Here is a 22695-nt window from a genome sequence, read left to right as displayed (position 1 = left end):
TGTGACCAGGACCACATGTCTGGCAGGGTCCTTGTGTGATGGTGCATCTATGCGGCTCTGGTGTGGGGTAGGAGTCCCTGTCGTGGGTGTGCCTGACTGTAACCATGACTGTGAGTGTCTCTGGGTGTCTGTGGATGGATCCACAGGTGTCACTGTGTCCGTGAAGTTGTCTCGGAGCGTCTGGGCAGTGTCCCCAAGGACTGGATCTCCGTGTTGATGTGTCTTGTGGAGGGTGTGTGGAGATGTGTAGAACAGAGGTTTGCCTTCTGAGAGTGTCAAGCAGGGGGAGTCCAGTCGTGGAAAGGGGAGTGGAAAGAAAACTAAAGGGGAGTGGAGAAGGGACTGAGGTGGGTGGGACCAGAGACCCTTGGAGCATTCCCTTCATTTCCTTCCTGGGTCTCCTCCCACCTCTCAGCATCTCCGACTTTGTCTGGGGTCCTGGTTCTCTGCCTCCTCCCGTTGCCAGGCGCAGCGCCGGGCACAGTGGGCCTCTGTTTCCCACCCAGCCTTCGTCTTCCATCTCGATCTCTGCTCTGCCTCTTCTTGGCCCTCCTCCACTGTCCATCTTTTCTCGTTTGTGCACTTCTCTCCATCTCCTAGGTCTCTCCCATCTCTCTGTCTCTCCGCAGCTGTCTCTACCCCTTGTCTTCTAAGTGTCTTTCTTTTCCCATCTACGGCTCTGTCTGTCTCTCCCTATCTCTTGTCTCTCCCTGTCTTTCCATCTCTCCCCATCTCTGTCTTCTCCGCCCTGTCTCCCTGTCTCTGCCGGCCCGGGTGGGTCCGGGTGGGTCCTGGACAGCCTGGCCCGGGCGCCGCGACTAACAATGCCCCATTCACGCGGCCCGTCGGCGCCATGGCAACGCGCCCGCCCCGCCCTCCCCGCCCGCGGGCCGCGCGTGCCAAGAGGATGCCATGGTTACGTCAGGCGCGTGCCCGCCCCGCGCGCCGCCGCCCCGCGCGCTCTTGAAGGGGCCGGGCCAGCAGGGGGCGCCCGGCCACAGCCTCAGACTGGAGTCAAGAGGGACCGTCCTTCACCGGGCCTTCAGGGACTCAGTGCCTCAGTTTTCCGTTCTGTAAACCGGCAGGAGTGGGCAGAGTGAGACTGTGGTGGGTGCGTGCGTGCGTGCGTGTGTGTGTCTGTGTGTGTGAGAGAGAGAGGAGAGCAAGAGGAAGTGAGAGAGACACAGAGATGGTCCATGAAGTCCCTCTTTGGGGGTGGTTGTGGGTGTCTGTGAGTTTGCCTTTGAGTCCTTGGAACTATATGTATTGATGTGTGGGTCCATGTTTACACACTTAGGAGGGTGTTTCATGAGAAGTAGCTTGTAGTTTGGAGGTGATTGTATGCTCCTGTGTATGTGTGTGTGTTTTCATGCCTGTGTGTGATAGTGTCTATGTAGTTTGGGTGTGATGGTGTATCTGTGTGTTTGTGGTCGTGTGAGTGAGTGTTTGTGTACCTCTGCATGTCGTGTGTGTGTGTGTGTGTGTGTGTGTGTGTTTTGTGTGTGTTTTGTGTCTGTGGTTTGGGTGTGATTATGTGTTTGTGGTTGTGAGTGATCGTGTGTGTGTCTGTATTTGCACGTTGGGGGTATGTGAGTGCTTGGTGGTTGGCTGTGTTGTTGGGTGTGGTTTTGACTTAATAGGACTGTTGTTTGTGTGTCTGGGGGTTCATGTTCACAGATTTGTGTGTGTTTATGTGCAGAACTGGGGGTGGGCCCTGAGGACTGCTGGGGCTTAGCTGAGCCCCCCCTCACCTGAGGGCCTCCTGGCACAGAAGGGGGTGCCCAGCTGCCTGGGACCTCCGACTCCCCACAGGTTCAAGAGCGCCCCAGCTGATGAATATTCATGAGTTGGGGGGACTGGCACCCACTGCCTACATCTGCGAGTCCATTAGCCCCCTGGCTCTCCACACACTGACTGCGGGGGGGGGGGGGGTTGTCAGATTGAGCTTGTCCCTGTCTCCACGACTTGGGAGGCTGGGGGGTATCCTAGTGACTATTGTAGGGGCCATGTCAGAATGCTTGGCTGCTTGTTGGGACAGCTAAGGGGCTGTCTCAATGTTGTGACAGGCACTGGGGAGAGCGACTGTTGTGTGACAGGATGTTCTTGTAACAGTGGTGGCGGCTGTCATCCACTGTTTCTTTGTAGCTCTGTCCAGAGACTGGGTGTTGTGTGGCAGTGTGAGATGTGTGCCTGTCACCTGCAATAGCGTGGCCGTGAGTGTATGTCTTCAGAGTGTCTTTGAGCAGTTCTGCAGTGGCCCATACCTGCTGGCTGCCTGCTCTGTGACACCGTGACAGTGAGGGTATGTCGTTGTGTTGTTGGAGCGACTGGTTTGGTTCAAACATTGACTGAGGGACAGCTGTGTGCCACAGCCTGGGGATGAAGTGATCAGATCTGCTTCCCCTCCTTGTGACCGAGGGGGGCAGTGACTTCGTGTGGCCACGTGGCGACCACAGCTGCAGGGGCACCCGGACTGAGTGTGTCAGTGTGCCTCTGCAGGTCAGTGTGACGCTGAGGCAGTGCGAGGGTCAGCATGTCAGGCTAACTGTGAGGACACATGAGACCATGTGGCTGAAGGCGTGTGTGACCAGAATTGTTGAGGGTGTGATGGTATTTCTGTGTGTAACAGCGTGGCTGAGGGTGTGACAGACAGTGTCGCTGGTTGAAGGTGTGACAGTGTGGCTCTGTGTGTGGTTGAAGGTGTGACAGCATAACTATGTGTGACAGCATGTGTGACAGTGTGGTTGTGTGTGACAGTGTGACTGAGGATGAGATAGTGTGGCTATGTGCGTGGCTGTGTGATCGAAGGTGTGACAGTGACACTATGTGTGTGACAGTGTGTGTGATGACATGAGCCAAGGGGCTATGACTGCCCTACCCCCATTCCCAGGCTGCACGGGGAGCCCAGCTACACTGTCACACACAACTACACTGTCACATCCTCAGCCATGCTGTCACATACAGCCTTGCTGTCATACCTTCATGCTGGAGCAAAGGGCCTCATGGCATGAGACTGGCAGCTGCCCAGCCTGGGGACACATGTGGGCCTGAGGCAGGGACACCTGGAGATCCAACCACTAGCTGATCTGTCTTCTGCATGCAGGCTGGGTTTGGGGAGTGGCCTCCAGATGCAGGGGGGATGGGTGTGGGGAGGGCTTCTGCGGTCTGGGGGACTCCAGCCTGGGCCCTGGTGTGTGGCTGGGTGGCCCCTGAGGCTTGGCTAGGGACATGGCACAGCCAGCCTCACCCCCCTGATACCTACTCCCTGGGTCAGCTGGGCGGTGGTAGCATACAGAGGCCCCATTCAGGAGCTGGGGCTAGGTTTCCAGGGCGGGTGGGGTGGGTCTCCTCCGGCTGCAAATGAAACATTTCCCCAATTCCTTCCCTTTGCCTCCAGATGAGTGCTGGCCACAGGAGGCCTTGCTGCCTGCCCATCCTCAGCTCTGGCCAGGCTGTGCCACCAGTGGCACATGTGAAGGTGTGCCTGTGGGCCTTGTGTGTAGCTGCGGTCTGGCCTACACAGTCCCATTTGTGATTTGGGGATGTGTGTGTGTGTCTTTGGGTGTTGTGTGACCAAGTATCTATGTGTATGACCATTTGTGATCATAAGTGATCTTGTGTATCTGTGTGTGTGTGTGTGTGTGGTCTGTATATTTTTGTGTGACTCTGTGCGTGGCACATCTATGGATGATTTTGAGAGCATCTGTGTGTGACCAAATGGATTTGTCCCGTATGAGGTTTTGCGTACCTATGTGAATTTGGGCGGCCTTGTGTGTATCCGTATAACTAGGCTCAGGGTGATTCTAGGGGTCTGCATAACCATGTCTCTGTGAGTCTGAGTGTGTCTTTCTAAGTTGGTGTATATTGAGTCTCTCTGGGGGTCGATGTTTTGGTGAGGGTCTTTGTGGGTCACTGGGGTGTTATTGGTGTTACTCTGCGGATGGATCTGGGGAAGTCTGCGTGGGATTCTCTGTGTGGCTCTGTGTGTGTGTGTGTGTGTGTGTCTGTGTGCTATTCTGGAAGAGTGTGCAACAGTATCTCTGGGTGATCCTGTGACAGTGTGTGATTATGGCACTTTAGATGACCTCCCCCATAGGCAGGGAGGTATCTTTGTGTGTCTTTGTGTGTCTGAGTATGCCTGTGTGTCTTTGTGATTCTCTTGTGTGTGAGATGTGGTCCCAGGTGCCTGGCCAGGTGTGCCTTGGGAGCAGGGCCCGTAACACCTCAGGCTCAGACCCCCTTAGGAGCTCCCAGCTTGGGGTGAGGGCAGCAAGCACAAAGCTAGGACCCCAGGCTTGGGGCACGGACCATGCCTGCCAGGCCAGGCAGGGGAGGCATCAAGACTTCCTGAAGAATGAGGATCCCTAGGCCTGTCAGGAAGGCCTAGAGCACCCCGCTCCCCGATCCTGGCAGGATCCACAGGCTGGCTCTTGACTTATCCTGTATGCCAGATGTTTACCCACATCCCCCGAGCGGCCTGCCTGGCTGCCCCAGAGCCCAGCAATGCCTGGCCCCGCCTTCAGTGGCCCAGGACATGGCTGCCAGAGCCCAGATGTTTCAGTGCCCTCCCCTCTACCAACCCCCAGCATCCTGGCCGGGTAATGCCATGGGCCTGGTTCCCGATCCTCCCTCCTCCTCACCCCCCCCCACACCTGCATTGTAAGAACACACCTGCTGCCAGCTGCAGCCAGGTGGGCAGTCCCGGCAGGGAGGAATGTGGGGGATTCCAGCTGTGGCATCCCAGCTGTGCCCAGCCTCCTGGCAGCGCCCTCCTCCCCCGCGATTTCTCGAAGGCCAGGTGTGCCCTAAGACCTGGGTACTGTGGGGGAGGGGGCGGGGGGGCACGGATGTCCTCTAGGGCAGCCCCCCTTTTTCTTAGAGCAGCCCCTTTGCCTCATAAAAATCCTCCCTGTTGGCAGCTGTGGAGAGGGGAGCAGAGTGGATGTGTGTGGACACAGGGTGGGGGTGCTGTGGGTAGGGGGAGGTGGTCTCAGCATGTGGAAAATTCTGAGTGCAGATATGTGCATGAACATGGAGTCAAATGTTTTGTTTGTGTGAACATGAATGGATTTGGTTTGTGACTATATAAGGAAGCGAGTGTGTGTATAGGCACACAGTGGTATGAGTGTGTGTAAATGGAAGAATGGGTATTGTGTGGCTCTGAATGGAAGGAGGGGTGTTGTGTGTGTATCTGGATGTTGTATGTGTATGTCTCTGTGTGTGTGTGTGTAAATGGCAGGATGGTGTCCTGTGTGTGTGCGTATGGATGTCGTGTCTGTGTGTCTGTGTAAACGGAACGATGCGTGTCTTTTTTGTGTGAATGTGTCTGCGTGGAAGGATGGGTGTCCCATTTCTGTGTGTGTGTCTGAATGGAAGAATGGGTGTTGCCTGTGTGTGTGTGTGTGCCTGTCTGTCTGAATGAAAGGACGGGTGTCCTCTGTGTGTGTGTGTGTGTGTGTCTCAATGGAAGGTTGGGTGTTGCTTGTGTGTGTGTGTGTGTGTGTGTGTGTGCATGGGTATGAGCAGAGGGATGAATGTTGTGGTATGAGTGTGTATGTGAATGAAGGATGGATGGTGTGCATGCATGTGCAAATGGAATTGTGGTGTGAGTGTGGGCGTAGGTGTGTATGGGAAGCTGGTTCAAGCAGAGCCTAGGTTTGGGGCCAGATGCAGGGCCAGGAGGTTGATAAGGGAGGGGGCAGACCCCAGCCCCAGGGTCTGGCATGACTGGTGGATGGTGCTGGGAGGACAGGCCGTTGGGTGGGGGAACGCCCAGACGCAAGTTGGGGGAGGGGGCTTCTGAGGGGCATGGCCCTTCATGCCCATTTCTAGAGGGGCAAGGGAGGGGGTCTGCCTGGCTCTCAAGATCTATATTAAAGGTGCCAGACACCCAACCCTCTCCATTTCTTTCTTGAGCCATCCAGGCCCCAGTCCCCCTTGATCTCTAAATCCCTTTCCTGTCCTTCTTTCAGCTCCTCACAGCACTACCCCTCCGTCCCCCCCCCCTGCCCCGTCCCCCATGCAGCATGCAGCCTGGCCCCTGCCCTCTTCTCTCCAAACCATTGCTCACAACCCCCGCCCCCCACCTTCCTCTTGCAGCGGGCCCGGTGCCCTGAAACTTTAAACGGTGTTAAAAGTTTCTGTTTACGAGAAGCCCTTGAATTTTTAAGGACGTATCGATTCCCTCCGCCATGGCCTTGCATGGGCAGTGGCTGTGGCATAGTGGGGGAGGCCATGTGGGACCCGCAGGGTCCTAGGAACAGAGCCCCTGTAGCACTGAATGATGACACATGTACCCAGACACACACTCAGGCACGCAGAGACCCCTCCCTGACACATGCACACACACACATATCCTCATCACAGCCCCAGACCCACAAGACCACCCCACAGGAACACACTCCTCCTAACACCCATTAACACTTTCTGCCGCACAGACCCCGATGACTGACAGACCCACTGGGACCCTTGCCCACTTGCCCCCTTGGTCACTAGCCCTCTGGGACATACAGACTCATATCCCTGCCACACATACCCAAGTTCGTCACACACACCGACACTTTCGGACAAAAAGACCCTCAGAGCTGTTGTACACACCGTGGTCAGCTTGAAACACACATGTTCGTTCCCCCGTGCATCACCTCACCAGTACTTCCTGTCAAACCCAGACCCCATCTACACGTGACCCCCACTAGAATGTCAGCCCTCGGAGGGCAGGGCTTTTGTCCACACAGTAAGATACTGTGTGCCCAACGCTTGACACGGGGCCTGGCAGATGCTTACCATCCCTGACTCACAGACACCCCCAAGCCCACAGAGAGACCCACCACTACACAACACTGGTCCACACAAAGAGACTGCTGGATGTACACTGACCTGTGTCTCTTTTCCCCCAGAGAACACCCAGACCCACACAGACACCTGAGGACACAACTCCAGTCATCCTGCCTCAATGATGTAATGTGACCAGGAGCACACCCCCTCAGGCGGGTGTGTTCTCTCTCTCTCTCTCTCTTTCTCTCTCTCTCTCTCACACACACACACACACACACACACACACACTCACCCCCTTGTGTCTGCTTGCAGGGACCCAATGGGCACAGCCATGGCAGCCCTGCACAGCCAGCCCTGCGCGCGCGTGCCTGCGAGCGCACACATACACACACACACACACACACACACACACCTGGGCACCAACACCCCTACAACAGACAATGCACGGCTTAGAATTGCCACAGCTTCTTGGCCCGGGAGGGCGAAAAGGTGTTGGCTGTACCTGGCAGCAGGAGAGAGCTTTGTCTCGGCAGGAGCTGCCCAGGGGCTGCAGGCACCGCCTCCCCGCCCACCTCGGGGGTCACCTAAGGGCTCCCCCTGCCCCCACACCAGGGTCCTCAGTACCAACTTCTGCCCCCATTCCATTCTGCTCTGGAAAGGAAGGCTCAGGGGCCTGCATGAGAGACTGGAGTCTCACGGAAGGGGAGGCGGCGAGAGTACCTGAGGCCTCCATGCCCATTTCTGTCCCTGCGGGTTGGGCTCTGTGGCGCCTGCTAGATCTGTGTATGTCCACGATCAGAGCCAAATGCAAGTGTGTTTGTGTGTGTGTGTATTTGCATGAGTGCTGTAAGGCTGCAGCGTGGGAGGGGCCTGGGTGTATGTGTGTCATACCAGTGTGCACGGCTGGGTGATCCCCCGGACTGTTGGTCAGTGTACCCAAGGCCCAGGGGTACATCTGGGCACCAGGTGTGTCCTATGTATGTCCCTGTGTTGCTGTGACTGCCAGTGTCACTTTGTAGCAATGACACTTTGTATCTCTTTGTATCAGGGTCAGTGTGTTCCTTTCCTGTGTCATTGGGCATGTGCACGCAGGTATCTGATGGTATATGTTTGTTTGACAGTGTGTTAACGCATCTCCTTTTTATTAGTGTCATTCTGTGTGCCCGGCTGTGTCCTCTGTACTGCCGCTACTGACAAGATGTTTTAGTGTGGCTTTGTGTGTGCCTTCGGGTGTCTATATATAGGAGTTGTATGTCTGGAGTGCGTCACAGTGTGGTTGTGTGATCATGCCTGTCAGTGTGTCAGCGTGAATATGTACGTGTCAGCATGCCCTGGTGTGTGTGTGTCTTGGTGTGTATCAGTGTGCGTCCATGTGAGGCCCACGTTGGTATGTCTAAACATGGTTCGTTGTTGGAATGCGTGTGTCCAGGTTATCTTCATGTGATGGTGGGCCTCTATGCCTGTCAGCGTGTGGGTCGTGGGCTGGTGCGCCAGGGTGTGTGTCTATGCTGTGTGTGTGTAGGTGTCCGTGTGTGCTTCGTTGTTGGAACGTGGAACGTGTGGCAGTGCGTTTTGTACGTGACATGTGTGGCGGGGTCCGAACCCTGCTGTGTGTCAGCGTGTGTCTGCAATGGAACGCGGGCCAGCACGTGTCGGGGTGGCTGTGTCGGTGTGCGCCCCCGCGCGCGCGTGTGTGTGCATGTGTGCCTGTGTGTGTGTGTGTGTGCATGTGTGTGTGTGTGTGTGTGTGTGTGTGTGTGTGCGCGCCGGCCGCCGCTCCCCCGCCCTGCCCGCCCCTCCCCGCGCCCCTCCTCCCGCCCGCGCCGCCCGCCCGCTCCCTCTCCCCGGAGTGCGCCGCTTCCAAACTTTGTCTAAACTTTCACTTTCACAGCGCGGCGGCGGCGGCGGCGTTGGCGGCGGCGGCGGGCGAGGGTGACCGGCCGAGCGGCGGCGGCATGGAGTAGACGCGCAGCGGCGGCGGCAGCAGCGGACGCGAGAGGCAGCGGCGAGCGCGGCGGCGGCTGCGGCGGCGGCGGCGGCGGCCCCGGAGCCGGCGGGCCGAGCCTGCGAGCGGCGGCGGCGCGGGCCGCGGGCCGGGCAGGCAGCAGCGGGCGGAGGCCGGAGGAGCCGAGCCGGAGCCGGAGCCCGAGCGCGGCCGCCGCCTGCCGGGCCTCCCCTCGCCGCGGCCGGCCGCCGCGCTCCCGCCCGGGCGCCCAGCTATGTACTCCCCGTACTGCCTCACCCAGGTACCGGCCGCCGCCCCTGGGCGACCGGGGAGGGGAGCGGGCGCAGGAGGCCGGCGGGCGGGCGGGCGGCCGGAGGGGGCGCGCGGCGGCCCCGGGGGGAGTGAGGCTGTGGGCGGCCGAGGGGTGCAAGCCGTGCTGTGGGCAGTCCCCGCACGTATGCGGGCGTCACGGTGCGCGTGCGACCCTGGCCACCGGGCGGACTCCTGGTGGGGGCTCTGGGGGTGGCCGGCTGCGTGCGTGGCGCTGCCCCTGGAGCGAGGAGCGGGAGTGCGTGTGTGTATGTGTGTGTGCGTGTGTGCGCGCGCTCGACTGGGGTGCGGTGGACTCCCGCCGACCGGTGGGCGACTGTGGCGTGCAGCCGGGCAGCGTGGCCGCTGGCAGTGGTTGCGGGGGTGACAGAGTGGCAGGGGGTGGTCCCGAGGGCGCAGAGCGAGGACTGGGTCCCGCGGCGCTCTCTGGGGCGGGCGCAGCTTTTCCCGAGGGTGGCAGCGGCCGGTATGCGTGGCGGCGGCCCCTGCGTGCAGCGGGGGTGCCCGGGGCCGGCCGAGCGGCCCGGGCGTCGCCCCAAAGTCTTTGTTCAGGCCTCACATGGGAGCGGGGCTAAGAAAATGGCGGGGCTCCCAAATTTCGGAGGGTTAGGGGAGGGGAGGGAGGGACGGGCGCGCTGCCAGCCGGGGCCGCGCCTCTCGGCCGACCCTGGACGTCGCAGCCGCGGCCCCCCCACCGCCCCAAACTTTCCTCGGCGCAAACTTTCCGGCCCCAGCTACCCCGGCTGCGGCTGCGGCGCGGTGGACCAGGCGGGCCGGGGGAATCCCATCCTGCAGTCCGGAGGCGGGAGGGGCGGGAGGCAGCCGTGGATGCCGCCGACAGTGCTGCGGCCACGCCGTCGGGTCAGCCGCGGGCACCACAGAGCCGACCTTGGCACGCTGCGAGAGCAGAGCGCGTCCCGCCTCCAGCGAACTTCCCTGCGCCGCGCTCGGCGGCGGCAAAAGCGCGGGGGATGCCTGCCCTGCCACTCCACCTTCCCTGGGCTGTGGCCCCAGGCTCCGAGAGGGCACAAGAACTGTCCAGAGTCTCACAGTGGCCCTGGCAGCGCTGCCTGCGGGGCCAGGCTACTGCTGGCAACACGGACTCCAAAGAGGGGACACGGGGGCTGCCTAGCCCTGCCCGCCAGCAGGGCCTGCCTGTGTAAGGAGAGGCTTTAGGCCAGGCCTGGGGTCCTAATTGTCTCCTCTGCTCAGCCTGAGCCCTGCCAGCCTTCTGCCAAGTGTGCCCACAGATGGGGGTGGGAGTCCAAGTGAATATGGCTGCTACCAGGTGGCGGTGTGTGGCGAGGGGCAAGAGAGGTTGTCGGGGTTGTGTGTCAGCTGTGGCCGCATCACACTCCTATATACACAGATGGGAGTGCGTATGTATGTGTCAATCTTGGGGTCTGCATGTGGCTTCTGTGGGTTGGCGGGGGGCAGGCCTGCATGGTATGGACGTCTGTGTGGCCCAGGGAGCAGGTTTTCCTGTACAAAACCGGGTGTGAGTGTTGGTGAGGGTACACAGGCACACGTATGTATCACAGTGTGCATGTAGGTGTAAGCAGGCACTCTGGCCACTGTGGCAGCATGGGGGACCCCCCCCATCTGTGCCTCTGACTGACCAGTCACTCTACCTTGGGCCTCGTGACAACCCTGCCCACCTAGCGGTGTCTGAGCTGTGGCTGCCTTTGGAGTATGCTTGGCTGGACTATGTGCTGGTGTTTGGGGGGCCTGGTGGGATCCAGACCCCATGCTTGAGTAGCCCCTTGCCCACCAGCTACCCGCCCGGCAGCCTGGCCTGCCCCCGAGGCCTGGGTAAGACTTGGGTTCCTGGGGAAGAAAATGCCAGCCAGTCCACTAGTGGTAAGACTGGGAAGGGGCTGGGGTAGCATCCAGACTCAGGGCCACAGCCAAGGCTTGACGCTGTGACACCCCAGAAGGGAGCAAGGGCTCAGCTCTGTGTCACAGGCCTGAGTGTGCCAGGGTGGACGGGGAGGAGAGTGGGCATGGTCTCTCTGGGCTGCACCCCTCAGCTCTGTGCAGGCGGCTGCTGTCAGCTGGTCAGCAGGGTCTGGTCTGCCCCTCCCAACAGTCACATCTCTTGGATTCAGAGTCTCTGTTTTTACAAATCTTTCTGCTTCCATAATTTGCCCTGCCAGTCTCTGTCTTTTTCTCTGTCTCTGTCTCTATATCTGGTTGCTCTGCCCCTTTTCTGTCTCTGTCTCTCTCTCTGTCAGCCTCTGTCCTTCTGTATCTTTGACTGTCCCTATCTCTCCCTGTCTCTGTCTCTGACTTTGATTCTGGCCCCATCTCTGCTTCCCCCCTCCCCACGAGTCTCGGACTCTTTCTGTCTCTCTGGCCTTTCTCTCTCTCTCTCCCTCTTTTCTTTTTTTCAAACCAGAATTGGCTTCGATTTTAAAGTCAATAAATGATTGAGCAGGAACGAGCTTGGAGCAGCGGGGCCCTGGCGGGGAAAGGCACTGTGGGCGAGGGGGAAGGGCGGGGGGTGGGGGGGAAATCTCCTTCTGGAAAAAGCATCGAAATCCAGGGCGGCTGGGCGGGGCGCTTGCTGGAGCTGCTTGAGCCCACCGCAGCCCGAGGCCTGAGTCCTCGGCAGACAGCAGGGGCTGGATGGAGGGGACCCCTTCCCCAACAAACAGACACACACCAGAATGAGGACATACATATACATCTCCGCCGCCCCCAAAATGGGGACATAAATGACCTGCTCGTGATGATCATACAGACACATGGCCATGGAGGAACCTACAGACACAGGAAATGGTGGCCCTGTGTTCGCTCCCACCCACGACACACACACACACACACGCGCACCCCCCCTTGAGATGGGACCTGTATATCGACGTGGGCTCACGAAGACACAGCGATGCCTCCCAGATACACTCCGATACGGGCTGACTCAAGTGTATGTTCACCCCTGTGCTAGCTCACACAGGCTCAAGGACAGATGGATGGACAGACACACGCTTTTATAAGACATAATGCTGTTGGCTCACCTGGGTGTGTACGTAGACATGCGCGCTTGCCGACATTTCCTGCCACACAGCCGCATGAGCGGCAGAATGTTCACGCACCCTTGTCTCTGTGCAGCCGCACACACAATCCTTCCAGGGAAGGGGCTATGGGCTGGGGCCTCCCTGATGCCCCCGCCTCAGCTATTGCCTTGGGTCACTGTGGCCACCCTTCTGTCCCCCTGATGCTGTTGCTCCCCGTCCTGGTGCAGTTCTCGCTGACCCCCTTTTAATGGTGCATTTTCTCTCTGGCTCTGGCCCTGTCTGGGATGGAAGTGTGTGCAGGCGTGAGCTGGGATGGGGCAGGCCGTGTTTGGGGCTACGTTGGACACCGTAGATAGATGTTTTGAGTCTGGACCAGGCCACGCTTAGAGCCAAGGGCTCTGCTGGGTTAATTTGGGGGGCAGGATTCTCCCTTCTTGCTGGGTGCTGGAGTCAGGGGGTCTTGCTGAGCCAGGAATGACTTGTGTGGCCTCAGGGGTCCCAAATGGAGGCTGTGGGTGCAGAGGGCAAGAATTGGGCTTTGTCATTAGACAGCACAGGGTTTGAACTCTAGCTCTGCAGCTTCTAATCCTGTGACTTGAACCGCAGATTTTCCTGGTCCGTAAAATGGGCAATAATAGCACTTATCTTTCAGGCTGTGATTGGGCTTAGCGCAGTGCCTGGCCTGGAGCATGTGTTCAGGAAATGGAACGACTTGTTGTCATTTTGGTTATCATCATTAGGTCACCCCTAGGCCTTCCCAACTGAGGGAAGAGTTCTTGGGGGGGGGGTGGAAGGCAGGGTGGAGCACCTCCCAGCCATAGAAGTCCGAGTAGACTGCCTGGAGGAGGGAGCAAGAAAAGCGTTTGGGAGTAAGGAAGCCAGCTCACGGCCCAGCTCCTTTCCCTTGAGTGGAGTCCTATCAGCCAGGCAGAGGGCAGCAGGGGTTCAAGGCAGGGAGAGATGATGGAGGGGGAGGGCAGGGGGCAGGAGGGGAGAGACAAGCCCTACACTGCCCCGTGGGGAACAGATACCTTTTTGGGGGGCCACTGGCTGCCCTGACCGTTTTCCTGGTCTAGACCCTGACCTCAACCAGGCTCACTTTGGGGCTGGGCTCTGAGGCCTTGATCTGGAGCGTACAGGAGTGTATGTGCACACGAGTGTCCACATGTGAGAGGGGCGAAGAGCCTGGAGTTGGGGGTGGGTCCTGATGATGGCTTCAGGGACGTCTGGCTGGCTCCAGAGCTGTTTCTGCATTTGTGCACGAGTCGGTGTCACCCAGGTCCACCATGGGGCTAGGATGCGTATGGGGGATCCTATGTGGGCACCTGGCAGGGTCAGGCAGTCTCTGTGCGTGTGTGCAAGGGGTGGGCACACGGCTGTGGCTGCCAGTGAAACTCCCCTGGTAGTGAGTTTCTGATCGCTGACTTCCATGTTCAACCTGCTGGGAGCCTGGCCTTTTTTGTCGCTTGATCCTTGTTCTCCTGCTCTTGAAACGCAAATTTGGGGTCTCTCGCTTCCCTCCAGCTGGACCAAGAGAGGCAGAGGATGCACAGACACTTGTGTTTTCCTCCAATGAAGTGCTGAGGATGGGGCTTCTGTCTGCCCCCCCCAGCTGGGGTAGGGGAAAGAAGGGTGTATATTCATTTTCCTGTCCCCAAAGCCCCAGATGTGGAGGCAAAGGAGCCAGGAGGGTGGCTGTGAATGGCTAACTGGGTTCTCGCTGATCCGCGTGCGTTCGCTGGTGTGTTGGGCTTTAGAGCCACCATTTTGCTGCAGATGGCCATGTGGCCGCAAACGTCCACATGGGTCCCTCTGCAAGTGTCCCTGTGTCTCCCAAGTGTCCGTCATTGGATGCTGCCTGCCTGTGTCTCCAAGGGTCATCCCAAGCTCCATCTCTGTGTATCCGGGAACAGTGGGGTTTGGGGTGTGTGTCGCTGCGTTTACTGGGTGCCTGATGTCGTCTTTGTGTCGTGGTGCCCCCCTGGCATGTCAGTGTGCAACTAAATGTATTCTCTGGATGTCTGACTGTCGCGGCAAAGGTTGTATCAGTGTGACTTCCCACGCATGTCGACCTATGTCAGCAAATGTGTCAATGTCTGTGTCTCTAGGTATCACCTCCCCCATCGCATTTTGCATGCTGGGCTTGTCCCTGTGACCGCCAATGTGCATCTCACCCAAGGGCCCCTCTCCTTGGCCCCCTTTGGCTTTTTGGCAGCATGTGAAATGCCCGCTATGGTGGCCAGGTTAGCGGCTGGGAGCAGGCCGGCCTCTCCATGGCTTCCCATGAGGTCGGGCATCCGTGGTGGCCCTGCTGTGGGCCCCGCCCGTGCCCCTGGCCCGGCATGGACAGAAGCCCGTTGTGTGGCAAGGTGCGGGTGTGTGTTTGGGCCGCCCACAGGCCTCCCTCTGTCTGCCGGGTGCGCATTGATCTTGGCTTCTGCCTATGTCCGTCCTGGCCTGGCCAGCTGGGGTGTCCGGCTGTCTCTGCGGGCCTGAGCCCTCCGCCCCCGCTGCCCCCACAGTCAAGCCTGCCCTGGGTCCCACACCTCCCATGCCACCCGCTGTCCCTCTGAGGCTCTGAGAGCTCAGATTTGGAAACCGAGGGCCCCCCCTTCTTTCTCTCTCTCTCTCTCTCTTTCCTCCCTCTCTCCTCCCCTCCTCCCGCTCCCTCTCTCCCTCTCTCTCTCCTCCTGCCAAACGCGTCTTGGCTCCGTCTGAATATCTCTCCTCCTCGATTTTTGGCTCCAGCTCTGGGCGCGTTCACTAAAAGAAGGGCTAGCTCCCCCCTTCCCTGCCCCCCCTCGCTGCCTCCCCCCTCCTGAGGAGCCCCTCTGAGAGCGGGAGTGGCCGTGCGTAGGGGCCTGGGCCCCCCAAGTGGGCTTGGCCAAGGGGGCACAGGCCTGATGGGTGAGGGGGCTGGGTAGATGGGGCCTGGCAGCCTGAGGGGGGCAGCAGCCAGGGTGACCGTGCTGCCTGGCTGGCCGGGCGGGCAGGTGGGGAGGGGTCGGGGGCATGGAGCTGGGGTGTCTGGCTTCTGGTGGGGCTGGCAGGCCTCTGTGAGGCGCAGCTGTGCCCAGAACTCGGAGCTGCGTTTGCCACCACTACCGATGTGGCTGCGCCAGCCGGGGAGGGGGAGGCGGGTGGCGGGCACTGCGGCGATCCGTAGCCAATGGGAAGCCAGGGTTGCACTGGGGAGCTTTCCCCCTACTGGGGCCCCACCCTGAGGGGAGCTGGGGGTGGTGGCCAGCAGTGGGCAGGGGGCAGTGCCACCACCACTGCCGAGGACCCTGCCCCCTTGGCTGAAAGCTCAGTGCCAGCCTTCCTGGCACAGATCGGGCAAGGGCGGGGGTCTGTCCCCACCTGAATCTGTGGGAGCCGAGCCGGAGGAAGGGGCAGCTCAGAGGTGCCCCCCACCCCCTTGGCCTGGGGAGGTGGCTTTCAGTCTGGAGCAGTTGAGACCGGGGGGTGGGAGCCCAATCAGCCAGGAGATTCCATCCAAATATTGGCTTCAGTAGAATCATCTTGGGGGTTTATTCTGGGTCCATCTCACACAAAGTCGTACACTGTCGCCGGCACATGCGGGTACAAAGAATCATGCTGTCACACGCAGGCACAGCACACCTTCCTAAATCAGGAGCACACAGACACAGGCGGCCCCACACAAAGAGACTTGCCTTTACACACAAACACCTAGAGATGCCCACCCCATCCGAACACATCGGCGCGGGCTACCCATGCGGGGACGTGCACACGGCCACACTGGGTCACACAATCACATGCCACGAGCCACACAGCACAGACACATGCCTCGCTGTTGCCAAACACACGGGACTATGGGTGTCGCACGGACCCACAGACCCTCGGCGAGAAGCACATGGCACATGCACGAATTAACACTGTCAGACACCCAGAAACATACACACGAGCATGGATCCACCCCCACCCACCATCAGACACAGAGGCGCACATGCACACAGCCACACACTCTCAGACACACAGCGATACACACACACTTGGCAGTGCCTGGGAACATATTTGGTCATCACACTTGGAGGGGAGTTTGCTACTGGCACCTAGTGCGGGGAAGCCAGGGACCCCGCCCAACACCCTCCAGAGCACAAGCCGCCCCCACCACAAACAGTGATCCAGCCCCCGATGTCAGCAGTGCTGAAGTGGAGAAACTCAGCCCTCATCTTGTCAGACACACACAGTAACACGCACGCAGGCACCACGGACACCTATTACACACATGTGGGTGCGTGGGTGCGCGCACACACACGGACAAGACGCTGCTGCCAGTGCCGCACACACAGTGTGTTGCTCATCAGGACCCAGGTGCTGTCACAAATGCAACCCCACCCTCCTACATAAGCCCAGGCACAGATGGTGTGGCGTTGCAGTCCCGAGTTGCCGCAGTACATGTGGATGAGCGTCACACCCACACAGGCACTCACACCTGGGTTACACCTGGCCCTGTTTGGAAATGGCGTCTGAGCGGGGAGACCTGGCCTCCTCGCGCCTCCCCTCTGCCTGCCTGCCCTCTGGCTGTCTTTGAGCGGGCGATTCCATCACCCTGATCTCTCCTGATGGAATTTGGGACTCTGAATCCCTGTGCTGGTTCGTCACAGCCTGGGGGGAGAAGCCTGCGAAGCCACATGCCTACACTGGCCCAGGACACCCCAGTCCTCTAGCCTAGCGGCCCCACTCTGACTATCCAGCTTCTGGAAGCCATCAAGACAGTCCGGGATGGAGGCAAGGCTACTTGCCGAAACTCTTGTCCTCCGTGGGGCTGTCTCCTTAATCCTCTGGCCATGGACTCTTCATTTCTGACTCTGGAGAAAGAAGAGAGTCTGCTGGCAGAATCGCACAGAGAGAAAGCATTTTATAGGATTATAAGGAAATGTCCTAAACACTATAGTGATGGCTAAAGTGTGCTGTATGCTTGCTGTGTTGCATCCTGTGCTCAGTGCCTTCCCAGCTTGTCCCCAGAATCCTTCCTTGTGAGGCAGGTGTGGCAGGGGTGTGTGTGCTACTGTGTGTGGCTGACAGTATAATAAGGTAGGGATTCTCTAGTTCGGCACTGTTGGCATTTGGGACATTTGGACACTATTAGGAGAGCGGGGACTCTGAGCCAGCTTCCTGGGTTTGAATCCTGGCTCTGCTGTTCACTAGCTGTGTGACCTTGGACAAGTCACTCAACCTCTCTGTGCCTCTAGAGTCCTCTCACAGAGTTATGGTAAGGACCAAAGGAGTTGGCTTATAGAAAGTGCTTTAAAGTAGTGCTTGATGTGAAGTAAGTGCTTGATTTTATAGATGAGAAGCTGAGAGAAGAGATATCCAGTGCCAGGGTCAAGGGCTAGGAGGTGATAGAGCCTGAGTCTCTTCTCTGATTGCCACCACTCTAAATCCTACTTATGGGACAGAATGCAGCTGATCCTCTGGCCTTTACCAAATTTCAGAGTGGGCCTGTACATCCCCACACCCCCATGTGAAGCTTGCCCCAGCTGTCAGCCCTTGCACCCTCCTTACCACCCTGACCTTCAGATCGTCTTCCATTCAGGCCTCAGAGTGAGAGTGGGTGGTCGGCTCTGCACTCGCTCTGCACCACCACTGGCCAGGCTTGCCTTCACTACCCTGACAGGGTGTGATGCCTTCTCCCACACCTTGCTGGGCACCCAGCTGGAGCCCAAGTGCTGGGGGTGCCGCTGGGGGCCTGTGCATTCCTTTAACAAATATTTACTCAGCACCTCCTGGGTGCCAGGCCCTGGTGTAGGCCCTGGGGGCTCAGCAGGGAGCAAAATCAGCAGAGGTGCCAGCCCTGGTGGGAGGGCAGACGGTGAACCTGATAAACAAGGGAGTGTCCAGTACTTGAGACAGTGATAGGTGCTAGGAGGAAAAGAGCATGTAGGGCCCACGGAAGTGCTGGGCCGCTGCTGTTTTAGCAGAGGTGGTCTGAGAGGCCTCGGGGCGCAGCGCCGACCTGCCACTCAACGTAGCTCTGCCGCAGATCAAGTATGGCCTCTCAGGTCCTTTTCCCTCTCAGAGGGGGCAGTCTGGATGTCAAGGGTATGTGGCTCAGCATGGTTGCCCCCACCGTCTGCCCCCAGTGCACGGCCTGTTGTTGCTGCAGCCTGAGATCATCCGTTATCCATACTCGTGGATACACCGTATGCTGCACCGCCCAAGACCGGGACACAAGATGGCCGGGGTTTCTCCTGTATAGAAACTGGGCCTCGATGGGCACCCGGTGTTCTCAGCCCTGCTGCTCTGAGCTGGGGGGTGGGGCGGGGGCAGCTGGTGGCCCGGAGTGGCACTTCCACCTGGGCCCCTCGATTTAGCTCCCCCGGGGCGGGCCCAGTTTATTTTTACCCCAGCCCGTCACCTTGGCAGTGCCAGGCCGCGCCATCTTTGTAGGGTCTTGAGGACCTGCCCACTGCTTGAGGGGACCTGGCTTTGTCTGTTGGACCTCTGATTTCCGCTGGGCCCCCATCTTCCTCCACCCCCTAAGTTCTAGACGTGAGGGTTCTGGGCTGGGGCTGGTGGGGTCAGCGCTGCCGGCTGGCAACCACCGTGCCCAGCCTGGTGGCATTTGGTTTGGCGCCCTGCCTGCCCGCCACCCCCACCCCATGCCCAGGCAGAGCCCAGCGGCTGCTGCTGCCAGTCTCCATTTCAAAGCTTGGGGTGGGGGTGGGGGTGGGGGAGCGTTGGGCGCCTCCCGGCCCCCTGCCTGTTCCGTGCCACCTGGGACTTGTCCCCCCATGTCTGCTCCCTGGAAGGCCCCGGACCGCTTCTCTCGCTGCCCCTTTGCAGCCCCGAGCTCAGCGAGGATGCCCGCCTGGCTTCCATCTTCCCTGCTCGTTTCCTCTCTTGCTTGCCTGCTTGCCTGTAATGGCTCACCATTTTTGGCATCTCCTCCTCCTCCCCCTCCCATAGGCACCAACCTCACTTCCAAACCCGCCATTGCTGGCTCTCAGGCCTTCTCTGCTGCCTGGGGCTGGGACCCTGGAAATGAGAGTTTGGGAAGGCTGGGTATGTGGGCTTTCTGGGTGCGTGCGTGCGTGTGTGTGTGTGTGTGTGTGTGTGTGTGGAGGGGGACACATGCTCTGAGGCAGCTTGTACAACCTGCCTCAAGGCTGGCAGAGCTGGGGCTGTAGAAAGGGGGCAGCACAGAAAGTGTAGACCCTTCCCTTTCTAACCAGAATCTAACTAGGGAGCCAGAATCAGCCTCTGGGCCACCAGGAGACCAGGGTGGGCATTCTTGCCAAAGTCCAGGGCCTAGACCGGGAAAAGCAAGGCTTTATCTGTGGGGTGCCCAGATCCTTCCTCCCCCCAGGTCCCTCCAGGGCTTCAAGATTCCTGCTCCTCCTCTCTGGAGCTTTGGGGAGGGGAACTAAGCCCCATGTTGGGCACTCGTGCCCCCAGAGGGGCAAGGGACTTCGGAGGAACCGGTTTACTCTGCCCCCCCCCCACCCAAGCCCGCTGCCCGGGCCTCTCTGCCTCTCTCGGCACTAAACAAAGTTTGCTAAGTAACTTCAAATGTTATTTGAGGACGGCCTGGCCTCAGCCCAAGGCGGCCCTGTGGAAACTTGTTTTTCGCTGCCGAGGCTGCAAGTATCAAAGACACACTTTCGGGGGGGGGTGCTTCGATGCCTCTCCCCCCTCTGTGGCAGGGGCTGGCCCTGAATGGACACACAGATGCACAGAGGCCTGCACCGACAGAGGGACACATACATCACGCTGTGGCTTGCACACCAGACACACGACAGCCGTGGACCACAGCCCATACCATAACACACAAAACATACGCGTCCTGACACACCAAGAGGGGGGCGGGGTTCACAGGGTGCTACCCCCAGCCCACAGGGCCTGGGATTTTTCCAGGTGGTGAGGTTTCTCAAAACCCGAAGTCCTGTATCCTCAGGTCTGCTGGGCGTGAGCTGGTGTTCAGACAAGTCCCTTCCCCTCTCTCAGCCTCAGTTTCCCCAGCTGTAGAGGGAAGAGGTGGGCCAGGGTGGTATAAGAAGTGGAATCCCACACTGATTAGGAGAGTGCCTGGCTTTTCTTCTCCCTCAGGCAGGGTTGATATGAGGAGAGAGTCCCTAAAAGCGGGATCTGAGCACGGAGCCTGGGGTACAAGCAGTGCTCTTAAGCGTCAGCTGCCAGTCGTGATCCCCACAAACCTGATGTGTGTCCACCCCGACTGGAGGCCCCAACCTCAAGCAGCTCCGGGGTCTCTAGGTCCCAGGCAAGTCTCTGGTCTTCTCACCTTCTCCCTCCATTTTTCTCCCGGCTTTTCTTGAGCTTTCCCCAAATCCCTCCCTTCTCTTGGTCTCCACCATCCCTGCCCAGGCCTGGAGCTCAGGGAAAGTGTGGGAAACGGGCTTGGGGTGTGTGTTCCTCACCAAAGCCAGCCAGACCCAGGGTTCTCCATACCCTGAGATCCCTGAATGACCCTTCTGGGGTCCTCTGAACCCAAGCAAGAAGCTGGGGGGGGACCTGAGTTGGCAACAGTGGGTGTAGGGGAGGCTTTATCACAGGGTCCCTCTGACCTGTCACCTACCAAGGTTTGCAAGCAAGTGGGGTCCCACTGGACACAATAGAAAGGCCAAGGCCTGAGGGACACTGGACCAACTCCCCATGGTCCCTGAGAGCCTCCCCCTTTCACTGTTAGCCAGAGCCTCACTGAGGTAGGTTTTCGGGAGTCCCCCAGTCCCAGCCCCACACACTGCCTCATCTCCACTCACAGTCGGTACCCGCAACACCCCGCCACCCGCAGTCTGTCGCGCAGTGACAGCCTGTCACAGGCACTGCCGCACACCGGCACAATCTGTCGTCCACGCACAGTCTCACACACAACCTGTCACACACACGCACACACACACAGCGGCACAGTCGCACGCACAGCCAGCCTCACGCGATCACACCAAGCGTCACAGCTTGTCACAGCCATAGACTCCTCACAATAAAAATAACAGCTACCAACTCCAGAGCAATTATGCCTGGGCAGCAGGCGGAGTGTGTGTGTGTGTGTGTGTGTGTGTGTGTGCGCGCGCGCGCATGTGCTCACGCATGACCTCCTGTAACCCTCCCAACATGAGGCAGGTATGAGTAACCTGTTTTACAGATGAGGAAACAGAGGCCAGAAGGTCAAGTGGCAAGGTCATGGGGCTGGAAGTGAGGGAGGGAGAAATTAGTCAGGCCCCCAGGGGCAAGCAAGGCTTAAACAGGTCACCCTGCTTTTCAACTCAGTCCTATTCAGCTGAGACTCCCCCTCCTGGCTCTCCCTGTGGGAGTTCCCTTCCCATTCCCCAGATGGGCAGAACTGAGGTTCTAAGCAGTCCAGCCAAGAAACAGGGGAAGGGGCCTCAAACTGTCTGTCCTCTGCTGTGGAAATGTGAGCCCTGCTCTCCACCCCAAATGCTGTTTGGCTCTCCACTCTTCCTGGTGGCTGGATTCTGTGTGTCGGAGCCTTTGACTGGGGCCAGGGTCTCAGTCCACGGGGTGGGAGTGAAGGAGTGGGGGAGTGGGGAATTGGCAGCTGTAGGCACCAGGGAAGTCCCTCAGCCCAAGCCAGGGCCCAAAGTCTAGGGCTGCCCAGCACCCCTACTCCCCAAGGCTCTCCGCATTCCAGGGCGATTCCTCCTCCTCCTCCTCTGCTGCCCGCCTTCCCTCACTTTCCCCTTCTTTGTTCCACCCCTGCTGGCTCCCCGGGGCTTCCCCCATTAGAGCTGCCCTCGCCAAAACCAACACGCCTCCAATGACTTCCCACCAAGGCTGGCTAGGCAGCTGGCCCTGCCCCCTGGCCTGCTCAGGGGTTAGATACGGGCTCTGCTGGCCTCGACGGTGGCCCCAGCACACGGAGCCGCTCCTTGGGGGCTTGAAAGCACATGCGCACAGCCCCCGTGCAGCATCCTGGTGCACCCTGGCACCCGCATGCCCATGTCCGACAACCCAGCAGGGCACTCAGGCAAGCTCTCGCGTGTGCACATAAGCACACTCCGGCACAGAGGCTCAGACAGGGGTCTCAAGGACACCCTTGCCTGGCACCCTCACGGGGTCCCAAGCATCACCAGTTTATATGCACACACGGGCCTGACACCCTAGTGAGACTGCCAGGAGCACACACGGCCATAAATGCGACCTTGCCCGACATCAGATGGGGTCCCCTTCACACTCACATACACACACACCACATGCACTCCCCTGCTTGTGCCCAGACCTGACTCTGAGTACAGGTACTGCCCTGTGCCCCCATGGGTGCGCTGGGCTCAGGTGGGTCAGGCAGCCTACAGGAGCTGCTGATGCCCACACACGTGGCTCCAGGCCCACGCAGGTACACACCTCCCCAGCCTGCACACGCGTGTGTTTCACGTGAGCCGCACACCTGCCAGGCGGCCCAGGGCACCTGGCTCAAAAGCGGAATTCAGGTTGTTGGGGGAGGAGACCGGGAAGCGGAGGCCTAATTCCCACCACCAGCCAGATTTCTCTTAGAACACCCGCCTCCCCAAATGTCCCTGGGGTGAAGGTGAGAGCCCTAGAGCTGCTACTCAGTGGCGCCCCTGCATGTGACATATTTATATTGGAAATTTGTGTGTGTGTGTATGTATATATATATATATATATATATTTTTT

The 22695-nt window shown here is 59.2% G+C and overlaps 1 protein-coding gene across 4 annotated transcripts in view; it reads left to right on the top strand.

Annotated features, from left to right (window-relative positions):
* Window positions 1-8946: 8946 nt before the first annotated feature.
* The window catches only part of NFIX (nuclear factor I X), a 93445-nt gene continuing 79696 nt past the window's right edge, over window positions 8947-22695 (top strand). For all 4 annotated transcript variants that reach the window (XM_040629234.1, XM_040629232.1, XM_040629231.1 and 1 more), the window contains exon 1: window positions 8947-9020. In XM_040629234.1, the coding sequence (XP_040485168.1) occupies window positions 8994-9020 (27 nt within the window). In that variant the 5' untranslated portion in view covers window positions 8947-8993. The remainder of the gene's footprint in view (window positions 9021-22695) is intronic.

Source organism: Ursus maritimus, unplaced genomic scaffold (genome assembly GCF_017311325.1).
Source record: "Ursus maritimus isolate PB19 unplaced genomic scaffold, ASM1731132v1 scaffold_14, whole genome shotgun sequence".
NCBI lineage: Eukaryota > Metazoa > Chordata > Mammalia > Carnivora > Ursidae > Ursus > Ursus maritimus.
Note: the sequence above shows the minus strand (reverse complement) of the source record. Positions and strands in the feature narration are given on the sequence as shown.